General features: G+C 46.1%; 1 protein-coding gene across 1 annotated transcript in view; it reads left to right on the top strand.

Moving 5' to 3' along the window:
* Positions 1-13,238, top strand: part of CACNA1B (calcium voltage-gated channel subunit alpha1 B) — a 275,653-nt gene that overhangs the window by 144,032 nt on the left and 118,383 nt on the right. Inside the window, 2 exon segments of the mRNA XM_044659657.1 lie at positions 5,048-5,914; positions 8,875-9,086. Coding sequence (XP_044515592.1) covers positions 5,048-5,914; positions 8,875-9,086 — 1,079 coding nt within the window.

The following is a 13,238-nucleotide window of genomic DNA, read 5'->3' as shown; positions in this document are numbered from 1 at the left end:
TCTCTGTCTCTCTCTCTCTCTCTCTCTCTCTCTCTCTCTCTCTCTCTCTCTCTCTCTCTCTCTGTCTCTCTCTCTCTCTCGTCCTGGCAAAAAGTCTTCCCATAAAGGGGACTGCTCAGTGGTTGATTCCCACTGGCTGGTGAGAACAGAAAGTAGGAAGTAGGACAGATACTTCCAAATATGCTAGTCTAGAAGCTACCCTCTTCTCCTTTAAGTGCACTCCTCTAGGCTAACTTGAGTGAAATTATGATCTTCCCAGAGACTCCCATAACTGGGGAATTCAGTGAATAATGACTTAGGCCTTCCTACAGGCCTGAATCTTTTCCTCAGAGTGTGAAGAGTGACTTTTGGAAGCAGTGGCCATTAGGCCTGGCACTTACTGAGAGACACCTGGGAGGATCTACATCAGCTTTGAATAATCAATCTAAATAACTAATATTTAAAGGTGTTGAGATACCTGTACCAGGTACAGTTCATCTCTACAGTTTGTATTTCTGTTGATATTTTTTCTGGGGCAAGCCAACCTTCTTCCAACTACATCAGGATAGGACCACTACTCACTTTTCTGTGTGTTGATTAGGGGTGGGGAATTCCTTCAGTCTTATAGTCCAATAGATACTGTCCAACAATGGAGATGGCCTCAGACACCCCAATAATGTTGGGAAGGAACAGTGGGTCCAGCTTCAGCACTCTCAGGGAGATCTTTGTTGCTTGTTAATCAGAATGGGCTGTAAATAGAAATTCTCTAAATTAGTTTTTGAGGGGAGAGAGCAGTATATTTTAATCAGAGATCTGCTTTTGAAATTAAGAAGAGCTAGGTTCAAGTCCTGTCTCTAAGTCATAACAGCCATGTGACCATGATGGGCAACCTGTCTAAACTCTCAGTGGTCCAGTCAATGAAGATTCTTAGTTACAGAGGAGTTGCCAATCTATGTCACCAAGGGAGTTTCCACATACTGAAGAAGTCACCACTCTAGACATCTCCCTCTCAATGCCTTTCCTCAATGAGTTCAGAAGTAAATAACTTGAATGCACTATGACTTAAGACATTTAAGCATCTTCTTTATTTAAGTCTGAACTTGAGGTGAAGCTTGTGGCTATCTTTCTAAGGCTTCAGTTGGTGGTGTTGGGGCTCATTTGGTTAAGATTTTTATGGGTAGAAGTCTAACTCCACAGAGATTGTGTGTGTTTCTGTCACCCTCAGTGAGGCTCCATACTTACAATAGCCTTTTGGTAAGACAGCAGATCTTTCTTCATGAGGACATTTAGATACAATGAGAAGAAAAGGAAGAAGAAAGACCCCAGAAAAGCCCCTCTTTACCCTATATACATGTGGACAGTCAGACACACCTCAGTCCATCCTGAGGATCACATTCTGGATCAAGGGATGCCTGTGAATGAGGTCCCAGAAAGGATCAACTGAATTTCCATGGTGGGGAGGCAGGAGAATGGTTATGAAAGGGGGAAAAACCAACTATGTTTCACTATTTTCTTTCACTTTATGCTAGCTGATTCTAGTGGGACTTCTTGGAAACTTTCTTGGGGGGAGGAGAGTGGGTGTGGGAGATTCATACGAGAGAGGGCCAGGAGGGTTCTGGACCCATAGAGCCCAGGGTGCTACTGCCTTATGCCATTTGTGGGGTTTCCATGAGCACCATTGACTCTAAGCAGAGATTAGTGGAGAAACAGCTAATCAGACTTTCCAAACCCAACAGCTTCTCTTGCCTCATCTCCCAGGGGAAATATCTGGGCCCAGAGGGTCTCCATCTAGCATGACTGCTCCATCTCCATCCATAAACATTAGCTCATTGCTCACTCAGGTGCCTGCCTGTGCTGGTGCTTCCATCTCTCCAGTGTCATCCATTCCCTATCCCTGTTCATAGGCCAGACCTCTGAAGCTGAGACACTGCCATCTCTGCTGGATCAGATGAGAGGGCATGTGAGAATCACCCAAGGATCTAACTTGACAGGAAGTTAGTTCTATGAACAAGTCCAAGCAAATGACTCAGGGAAGAGTAACTTTCCACCCTGGAGTTGGGCTGGTTAGTGCAGTTGTTAGAAGTACCTAATGAGGTTCTGGGATCAGATCTGGGTTGATCATGGCCACAGTGGTACAATGAAAGGAGCAATGGATCTGAAGTCTGAGGACATGGGTGCAAATCCTGCCTCTGAGGCTTACTCCCTGTGTGACAAGTCACTCAACCTTTCTGGGCAAGTAGGTTGGGCAGAGGGATTGAACTGGCAGCCTCTGAGGTACCTTCAACCTCTAGATCCTTGCTCCAATGAATCTGGGTTAACAAGACACCAACATCTTCCATTTAACTGCAAAGTATGGTGATTTGATCCCCACAAGGCCCATAGACCTGCCATTGGTCACGAAGGTGGCCAGACAAGTACAGAACCAAATGAGAGGATTTGTGGGAAGTGCTTTGTAACAAGGAGGCACCATACATAATTTAGTAGTTATGATACAATTGTGTGCAGGCCTTGACCCTGATGCTGAGGGGGTGGTGGTGAGGTGACCAGAGTCACACAAATTGGGGCTGGGGTGGCTGTAGGATTGTATTTATTTAACAGAAGCACCTCAAGAAGTCTCTTTTCTAGGGAGGATGATGACTGAGGAGGTCAAGGGCATACAGCTCCAGCTTATCCACAGGGATGCAAGCTTGGGGTAGTCACCTAGTGCTGGGGTGCTGATGGAGGTGCCCGGACTATGGCACATTGAGGGTGGTGCCAAGGCTCTGCCAAGTCCCCAGGAAGTTTGGGTGCCCTCTTGGGGTAGGGTGAGGGGAGTATAAGGGGGCTCAGAGATATGTATCTCTAAGCGTCCAAGTGTTAGGACTGAGGGGAATATCAGAAGTGTCTCAATTTCTTTAACCGTGGAGAAAAAAAAGGAATGGTTCGTATTAAGTTGGACAGTTGCAAAATGCTCATCCTAAAATGTGGCTGGGTCTGCCCAGGAGGGGAGACGGTCCTTCTGTGGCCAGAGACCTTTAGGGAGGTAGGGCTAACCTTCTTCCCTCTGAGGGGGCTCAGTGGAGGTGGGGGAGGGCAGGAATCATGTAGAATCCTTGATCGCCGAGCCCCTGAAGAAAATCTGGGCAGCACTTCGTCTTACAAGCGATGGCCTAATTTCTCCTATGGTGTTCCACTCCCCTCCCCCATTTCTCTTCATGAAATAATCTCTTCATTTCTCCTGGCTCCTTCACAAACTAACCCATCTCCAGCTTGCAAATGAAATCAAGTGGCTCCAAGCTGAGGGGGATGTGTGTGTGTGTGTGTGTGTGTGTGTGTGTGTGTGTACGTGCATGAGTGTGAGTGTGCATATACATGTGGATTAGAGTACAGCCCTACAAGCTGTGTAAAGCCCGATATGGTTCCCATGGTTACAGGGCATCCTGGGGAAATTACCATTTTTCTGTCCCTGTGACAGAGAATTCAATTGTGGGCTCCCAGTCGTCCCCTGGATCTAACCAGCTTTTCCTTGGTAAGCCCAGCCCCAGTCCCTGGGGGTGAGTGGGAGCAGAGACCAATTTCCAATGAAGTCTAATTACATTCCTGCCAATTTCTTCTTTTCCCCTGCACTCTTAGTCTCAAAGTCACCCAATGGCTTTGGCCAAGGTGTTTTATGTGTGTGTGTGGTGCTGGGGGAGGGGGTTAGAATCAAAAAAGGGGGAGGGAGAAAAAAAGGAGATGCAAAAGGAGATGCAAAACTCCTTAAGCAGGAAGAAATGAGGATGAGGCTGAAGGCACTTCCCTCAGTCTCTGCTTACAGTTCTGGATTTGTTGGGTCATCTGTCCAAGAAAGTGGAGGTTCCTGAGGACTTTCCTCATCTTTTTAGGACTTCAATAAAGCTAAAGCCTTGAATATATTCTAGAAGAACCCCCATAATGCCTTTCTAAAACACCTCTTTGGGTGTTTTCTGCTACTTCTTTCAGTTCAGGATATACCTGTGAACTCATAGGACCACACTCAGGATACCCCTTCTACTAGTTCAGTCACTTGGCCATCCAAATTGCCCATCTGAAATCATACACAAGTCGTGCCCCCCTCCCCAAGCCATCTCCCAAGTACTTCCCATTTTCCCCAAGACAGTGGCGAGGATGGGGGACCTAAGAAGGATGTCTTGAAAATCTAAGTGTTCCGAGGGGGTAAAATAGGCTTCTTGGGAGCAATTTGGGTTTAGCTGAGATATCAGCTTTGTCTCTTTCCCCAAGAGTTCTCATGAGATCCATCAACTTAGGGAGGGACCCCTGTAACAGGGATTTCCTCAGAGCCCTGAATGAGGACCAGAGAGCATAAAGTCTCTCCTCCACTTGAATATGTGAGCCCCAGGATTTTCTGGTCCAATTCCCCAACTGGACCACCCCAGGCCAGCATTTGAAAATCCCCACCTTGAGCAGGTAGGAGGGTAAGAAATTCCTCTATAGGGAAACGACCCCAAACCAGCAGGTTGCAGTGAAGGATAAAGGCCATAGGCTTGTGGTGGTGCTGGGAGGTTTGAGTAGGGGAATGAAGGTGGAGTGCAAAGTCATGGAAGTCAGAGCCCAGAAAGACCCATGGCAACATCATAGTGTAATGGCTAGACTCAGAGTCAGGAAGACCTAGGTTCGAGTCCTGCCTCAGATACTTACTAGCCCAACAAGTCATCTAGCTTCTCTGAAGTTCCTCATCTGTAAAATAAGCTTGTCCTCACTGGACTCTAATGTCCCTCACCAAAATCTCTTATCTTGCACTGGGGCTCCATGAAGTATTGTTCCCTTCCTTCTCCTTCCCTACCCCGCCACCCCCACCTAGTGCAGACCTCTTAACACTCTAGAAAATCTAGGAGCTTCCTTCACCCATAATTCTGCCTACACTAGCCATCTCTTCATCTCTGTGTGCATACTTTGGCTTCCCCTATGTGATTTCCCCTCCAGAATAAACATTTTAGACCTTTGAAGATAAAACAAGTTTAAAAAGAAAAGGAAGAGAGGAAAAGGGGGAGTGGGTGGGCATGTGAAGACAGGAAGGTACTCACCCCCTTGTCTTTCTTTCTTTCTGCAGCAAGCAGCAGAACTCAGCCAAGGCCAGGTCGGTGTGGGAGCAGCGCACTAGTCAGATCCGTCTACACAATTTCCAGGCCAGCTGTGAGGCCCTGTACAGTGAGATGGACCCTGAGGAGCGCCTCCGCTACACCACCACCCTCCACATCCGGCCTGACATGAAGACTCACCTGGATCGACCACTAGTGGTGGAACCCCGTAGAGAAGAAGGGGTCCGGGCCCCCGCGGGCAAAGCAGGGGCTGGGGAGGCTCCGGAGGTCGCCGAGCCAACCAAGGTGTCCCCCAGTACTGCTGCAGAGGGCCCCGAGGTTCCTCGCAAGCACCACCGGCACAGGGAGAAGGAAAAGGAGAAAGAAAAGGAAAAGTCAGGGGCTGGGGAGCAGCAGGAGAAGGGAGAAGGGCTCAGGGAGGAAAACGGGGAGTCAGGCGTCACCTGTAAAGAGGAACGGCACCGGCAGCGCCGGAGCAGAAGCAAGGAGACTGGGGGCAATAAAGAGGGGAAATGCGAGCGTTCCAGGGGCCAGGAAGGGGGCCGGAGGCACCACCGCCGGGGTTCTGTGGAGGACGTCACTGCTGAGAAGGAGCACCGGCGGCACCGTGCCCACCGGCACTCAGCAGAGCCACCGGGCAAAGAAGGCAATGGCACCGTGAGTGGGGCCAGGACCGAGCGGCGAGCTCGGCACCGGGGCGGCTCCCGCTCGGGGACCCGGGAAGGAGAGCCTGGACCCAAGGGAGAGAATGGAGAGGAGCCTCCCCGGAGGCACAAGACCAGGCACAAAGCCCTATCCATGTATGAATCGGTGGAAAAGGAACCCGGAGAGAAGGACGGGGAGGCTGGGGAGAAGGAGCTGCGGAATCATCAGCCCAAGTGAGTGGGTGGGAGCCGGGGTGTCCCGCGTCCCATCGGAAGGGTAGGGAAGGATTCTGGGGAGAGGGTGGGGGCGGGGTGGGGACCGGGGCAAAGCATGCCAGAACAGATGTAAGATGAAAGATGCTGATGGGCATATGATTTTCCAGCTTGCTTCCGTTCCCTTCTCAGGTGTTTGTTGAGCACCTGCTTTGTACACAGGGCCATGGTGCTCTTCCTTTCCATGCCTGATGCTTAGAAAGCTCAGCTTCCCTGGGCCCAATGTGGAGGGGCAGAGAGTGGTCCATTGGGCATGTAGAGGGGGAAGTGAGAATAATAATAGCTAATCGTGATATAGCATTTACTATGTGCCAGGCACTGTGCTAAGCACTTTACCATTATTATCTATCTCATTTGATCCTTACAATAACCCTTGGAAAGTAGGTGCTATTAGCAAACCTCATTTTACAGATGAGAAAACTGAGGCAAAGAGGTCAGGTGACTTGTCCAAGATCATGAAGCCATATTTGAACTCAGGGCTCTCTAACTCTAGGCCAGCCTCTGGGCCACCTACCTGCCCCAGGTAGTAGCTGAGGAAGGTGTAGCTAGAAAGCAACAATCCCCAGGGCATGGTTTGGGTGGTAGGACAGGACATGATGAAGAAAGGAGGTTGTTGGACCAAGATGGAAAGGGGATGGAGGTCCATGAATCTGAACAAATGACCATATTGGCTTCGAGGGAGGAGTTAGTCAACACCTAGAGATGGGAAGTAGAAATTGTGAGAATTGGCAAATTGATCACATGTGTACATATATGTAAACATCTCTATCTCCCCCTATCTCTGTCTCTGTCTGTCTCCCTCTGCCTCTGCCTCTGCCTCTCTATCTCTCTTTCTGTCTCTGTCTTTCTCTTTCTCTCCCCCTCTCCTTCTGTCTCTGTCTGTCTGTCTGTCTGTCTGTCTGTCTGTCTGTCTGTCTCTCTCCCTTTCTGTCTGTCTTTCCCTCTCCACCCTCAACTAAAATCTCAGAGATGGGAGGGTCCTCAGAGGTTATTTTGACTAACCTTCTTCCAGTCTTCCCAATATATTCTACCTCAGCCCTGAAAGGGAGTCATCTAACCTCTGTTGAAATACTCTGGGAGGGGTTGAGGAGTCTCATTACCTCTGAAACAAGTCCATTCCATTCTTCCAATGGCTCTGATTGCTATGCAGATCTTCTTTAGATTGAGCAGAATCTTTTAACACCCCTCCTTTGTCTCCAAGCCTCCTTTCTGGGGGTGGGGGTGGGGGTTGACATAGAATAACTCTAATCCCTCCCAAAACCTACTATGTGCCTGATCTGCAAGTCCTTCAGGTGGCCCTTGTGAGGTCTGAATGAGAATCCATAGAATATATCTTTTGGATATATTCTAGTTTGTCAGTTCTCCTCTTAAAATCTGGAATTCAGAACTGAAAAGGATTTTTCAATAGGGCCAGCAGAGCACCTTCCACTTCCATTACTGCAGCCTAAGGCCAAGTTAGCTTGGTGGGTTGTCGATAAACTAGGCAGAAGCAAATTAGGAGGGTTGAGTAGTTCTGATTTTTCTCAGCCTGACTTCAGACATTCTTTAAGTCCATTAGCATTATGTTATTTGCCCCAAGCATTGAATTTCTCCTACCAAGTTCTTTCTTCTTGCTTCCGTTAATACCTACAAAAGGCCTTTTTGTTGTCTGCATTTTTTTTTTGCAAGCCTAATAGATTTCCAGTTTTGTTAGAGAGAGAAGACATTTGGATAATGATAGAATTTTAGAGGTAGAAGGAGCCTCAGTAGTCATTTAATCCAACTCTGTCCTTTAACAGAAAAGGAAACTGAAGTCCAGAGATAGGAAGTAATTTGCCCAAAGTTACATAGCTATTAAGTGGCAGAATTAGACCTGGAACTCCTAGCCCATGCCTCTCTTCGTTTAGATCAAACATTTAGAGAACTCAAAAATTTGTTTTTGGTGCAACCCAACTTCCCTTTCTCTGTGATTCTGAACAAATCCCCCCCCCACTGACCCCCAGCCTCTTTGAGCCTTAGTTTCCTTATTTGTAAATGAGGGGCTTAAATTCAATAACCTCTAACATCTCTTTCCAGTTCTAATATTCTTTGGCTCTGAATAGATTACTACAATGACTCAATCGGTAAACGTTTTCTAAGTGTCTACTATGTGCCAGGCATTGTGCTGAGTGCTAGGGATTCAAAAAGAGACAAAAGACAGTCCCTGCTCCCAAGGATCTTGAATTCTAATCTTATATTTTGTGGCCCTGAGTAAGTCAGAGAAGACTTCTTGGAGAAGATGAGTCTTCGATTGGGCCTCAAGGAAATTTAAGTGTTGCAGAGCTGAGATCAGTCTCCTTTTTCATACTGACTAATATACTTAGAAACTGGACCATTTGCTGGCATTTTCTATCAAACACTCTCTAGTGGTTTTTCAGCTCCCGACAATTCCTGCCTGTTCACCATCATGTACTTTCTTCCTCTCCACAATCTTTGCCCTGAGGAAGACTCAGGAGAGTAGACTAGGGAGTTGTTCTCACCTGTTGCTGAAGGGTTACAGATTTAGTGCCAGAAGGAGCCTTAGAAGACATCTACTGTAAATCCTTGTTTTTATAGATGAGGACACTGAGGTTCAGAGGATGTATGTGACTCACACAAGGTCATACAGTTATTATGAAGAGTCAGGTAGTAGATAAGAGAGGCAGGATTTGAACACAGGTCTTCTGGCTCCAGAGCCAGTGCTCCTTCAAATGTATCACATTGCCCTGTTGATGCATATGAAGTGTCTTAGAGCCATAGACTGTAGAAGCCATCGTGCCATCTTGACTGACAAGTATTTACTGGGAGACCAGTTTGGGAAGGGTCTGGGCTATGGAGCAGGCATGTGGCACCTTTTGTTTGTTTATTCTGCCTGTCTTCGGGCACAGGCCAACAACGATGTGACATCTGCTTCTGGGTTACAGGGAGAATCAATGTGAGGCAGAGGCCAGTGGCGGGATGGTGGCCATCCCCATTCACACACTGCCCAGTACCTGTCTGCAGAAGGTGAGCGAGCAGCCAGAAGATGCAGACAACGAGAAGAATGTGCACCGCATGACCCAGCCATCCCTGGAAACCCTCACCATACGCATCCCAGTGACCCTGACTGCCCCTGGAGAGACCACAGTTGTTCCAAGTGAGTGTCCCTTGGCCTTCACTCCAGCCTAGCTCCTCCCTGCAGGCTCTGGGTCCTTGGTAAAAAATGCCAGCCAGAGGGTTGGCATGCCCCGGGGATCTGCCTGCTAGAGTTGTTTGGGCCCGTCTTTGGCAGGCTTGGGAAAAGGAGTTTCATGTGGTCGATGGGGTGACAGGATTATCACCCTTCTCTTTCTGGCAGTCTTCTGGCTCTCACTCTCTGGGCTCCTCTGCTGCAAACTGACTCTCAGATAACCTCTTCTCCCAGACTTCGATCTTCAGTGTGACACACTGAATTACTGCGGGCTCTCCCCATGGGGTTGCTGTGTGTATGTGTAGTATTTTAAGCTTCCTGGAGCTCTAAAAGTTTTGTCCCTTCTTAAAAGATGATCAGTGATAGCCAACAAAGCCAGCGGTGCAGAAGAGAGCCTTTTTTGAGTGGAAGCCTTCCCTATCATGCCCAGAATCACACGTAGAGTCAGCCTTCTGGGACCCTCGATATCCCCGCTTACACGGGCCTCTCATTCTGGGTCTCTTGGAGTCCTTTGCTCCACAAGCCAAGGATGAAGCCCAGGCAACACGGGAGAAATAGCTTCCCTGTAGTGGGAGAGAAGCTGACCAGCTGTTTGAGAAGCTGTTTGAAACCTAACCCCCTACCCCCAAGGGCCATGATCCAAGGAATAGATTAGTGAAGAAATCAGACAACAAACAAATATTAAGCATTGACTCTGTCCCAGGCACTGGTGAAAACTCTGGGGATACAAAAAAGGCAGAAGCCATAGTATCTTCCTTTTTTTTTGTTTCTTAATTTATTTTTACAGATTTTTTTTCCCCATGCTTCCACGATTCATGTTCTCTCCCTCCCCTCTTCCCTCCCCACTCCCAGAGCTGATGAGCAATTCCACTGGGTTATACATCCATAGTGCCTTCCCTTAAGGAGCTTACATTCTAATGGGAATGACATCATCCAAACAGCCATGTTCCTAGAGGATATATGTAGTATAAATGGGAGCAATCTCAGAGGGAAGGCACTAGTATTAAGGTGGGAAGAAGGTGGCGGGAGGTGTGGGAAAGGCTTCTTTCAGAAGACTCCTGAATCAATATTCCTTTTTTTTTCTTTCCTACCTGAGATCAACATACTGGCTTGCCTTGCCTTAAGAAAATCTAATATATGAATATCTAAACTTGGAAAACAGATTAACTGAGGGGGAGTTCTTGCACATCAAGGGAAGGAGTTCTTTTAATCTTCTTTCACACATTAAAATAGAATTTGACCTACAAAAATGAGATCTCTTCCCCTACAACTTCTCAGGAATACATTGCATATAAAAGTACAGTCCCCCATGTGGTGACTGTGTTACCCAGGAAGCTCTGGCAGTCTGGTCAGGGAGGGGGAAATAGGGCTGACTCTGCCCTCGATATGTTCCTTCTTGATTCATTCCTTTTTGAGTCATCCAATTTGATAACCATTTATTAAACACATAAAAGTGAATATACTTGGTTCTAAGTACCAAGTCAGAAAGGAACAAAGAACCCTGTCCTCAAAGAATAATACCCCCCCAACACCCCTCCAAACAAAACCAGAAATTAAGGAAATATTTAAAAGTGAAAAACCAGCAGATGTATATGAAACATGGACACAGATACATAGGAATGCCAGTTCTCCCAGAGGTGACAAATTAAATACAGAGATAAAGGAATAATAGAGTAGGCAATGTGTTAAAGGGCATGATATGAAACAAATCTGGGCCAACCAGGAGGCCACAAAAATAGTCCAGGTAAGAGATGAGGAAGGCTTGAAATAAGAGGGTGTCTTATGTGGGTGGTCCAAGGACACAGAAACACTTCAATTCACTTTAATTCAGTTCAACAAACATTTTTCAAGTACCTGCAATGTTTGAGGCACTGTGCACTGCTGCAGGGTTATAAGAACAGAAAGAAACAAACACTCATATGGTTTCTGCAATCTTTAAGGAAGCAGTCTGCAAACAGATAAATCAATGCAAGATAAATGGGGAGGGGGATGGATGCTAAGAGCAAAAATAGGCTGAAACTCTTACCCTGGGGTTCATGAATGTTTTAAATAAATATTATGATAACTCTATTTCAATATAGTTCATTTCCTTTATAACCCTCTGTATAATATTGTATATTATAAAACATTATTATGAAGGTGGTTTAGTGGATTGAGAGCCAGGCCTAGGGACAAAAGGTCCTGGGTTCAAATTTGACCTCAAACCCTTCTTAGCTGTGTGACCCAGAACTCTTAACTCTCATTGCCTAACCCTTGCCATTCATCTATCTTAAAACCAATATATAGAGTTGATTCTAAAAAATAAGGCAAGAGGTTTTAAAAAAAACCTCATTATTATGAGAAGAGGTCCATAGGTTTCAGCAGACTGCCAAAGGGGTCCATGACACCAAAAAGTTTAAAGACCTGTGGAATAAGGGATCTAATAAAACTTCTTATAGGAGGTAGCTAAGTGGAAGAAGCTAAGGATTCTAAGGGGCTGAGATGATGAGGGAATATATTTCAGAAATAGGGTAAATAGCAGGAACAAAGACATGTAGCCAGGAGTTTGAATGCTGAGTTGGAAGGGAATAACAAATAGATGGGGGCAGTGAGTAGAGTGCTGGATCTGGAATCAGGAAAACTCTTCTTTATGAGTTCAAATCTAGTCTCAGCCACTTACTAGCTATGGGACTCTGGGCAAGTAATTTCACCCTGTTTGCCTCAGTTTCCTCATCTACTAAATGAACTAGAGAAGAAATGGCCAACCACTCCAGCATCTTTGCCAAGAAAACTCCAAATGGGGTCAAGTTGGGCACGACTGAAAATAACTGAACAACAAAGCAAATAGACCAGGTTGGAAGGGATGTGAGATCCATGAAAGAGAGTAGTGTCAAATAAGTCTGAAAAGATAGTCTGGAACCAGATAGTTGAAGACTTTAAATATCAAGATGAAAAGTTGTATTTTATCCTAGAAATCATAGGGAGTCATTAAAGCTTCTTGAGGAGGAGAATGACATGGTTAGGACTGTGCTTTAGGAAGATTATTTTGGCAACTGTCTGGAGAATAGATTGAAGAGGGAGAGAATGGAGTAGGGAGGTCAATTAAAAGGCTATTGCATTGGAAAAGAGAAAAGTGACAAAGGTCTCAACTAGGGTGGTAACTGCATGAAGAGAGAGGAAGTGAAAATAGAATTGACAAGACTTGGCAACTGATTGAATGTAGGAAGTGAGAGAGAAGAAAGGGTGGAAGATGAATGCTAAGATTGGAAACCTGGAAGAATGGCTGTGTCTTCCACAGAAATCAGGAAATCCAGAGGAGTGGACTTAGGAGGGAAGACAATGAATGTTTTGAGTTTGAAGGTGTTGAGTTTGCATCTTCATCAAAGGAGACTCTACTTAAGACATTTCTTTTGAAGGCCACCAGAAGTTGGTCTTCTTAGAGACCCCATTGTGAAGTAGGGCTTCCCACCTGCTCTTTTGGCATCCCTTGCCCTTGCTCCCTGTGTACCCCATACCTCTCCAAGCTTCCTACTCCCACTTGCCTAGATCTCCTGGGTCTTGATAGTTAATGAGGAGGAAAGTCCTCATTTGCTATCACTGAACCTAGGTGATTGATGATAGGCTTTGTTTTCTTAGTGAGTGTATTCACTGCTGGAAAAGAATGACAGGGAAGATCAGCGGCAGGGTTGGGGAGGTTGTATATATTTGTTAAGAGTGAAAGTAGTCTCTTGAAAAAAGATTTTCTTCTAATGAGAGTAGGAGGTAGGTAATGAACAGGTGATGACACATTGCCAAACTTCCAGTGATTCTATGAGATGACTTGGGTCTAGTGTGCATTCTGTATGTATTCTCTCAGGAATTATTTCAGGGCTTGAGAAGGGTTTGAACACTAAATGAGTGGAGATAGTCTTATATGTAATCCTTGATTATAGATAATCAGAAAAGTAATTTTCTGTCCACAACATTCTCCTTTTAAGAAGCTCATAGGTGAATAAAATTAGCATTTGAAACTGCTAGTGACTGCCTATTAGTATAGCAAGGCATGGCATTGTTGTTCAGTCATTTCAGTCATGTCCAACTCTTCATGACCCTATTTGGGATTCCTTCCTTCCTTCCTTCCTTCCTTCCTTCCTTCCTTCC

This window comes from Gracilinanus agilis, chromosome 2 (assembly GCF_016433145.1).
Source record: "Gracilinanus agilis isolate LMUSP501 chromosome 2, AgileGrace, whole genome shotgun sequence".
Lineage (NCBI taxonomy): Eukaryota > Metazoa > Chordata > Mammalia > Didelphimorphia > Didelphidae > Gracilinanus > Gracilinanus agilis.
The sequence above is the reverse complement of the archived record's forward strand: the minus strand, read 5'-3'. Positions and strand labels throughout refer to the sequence as shown.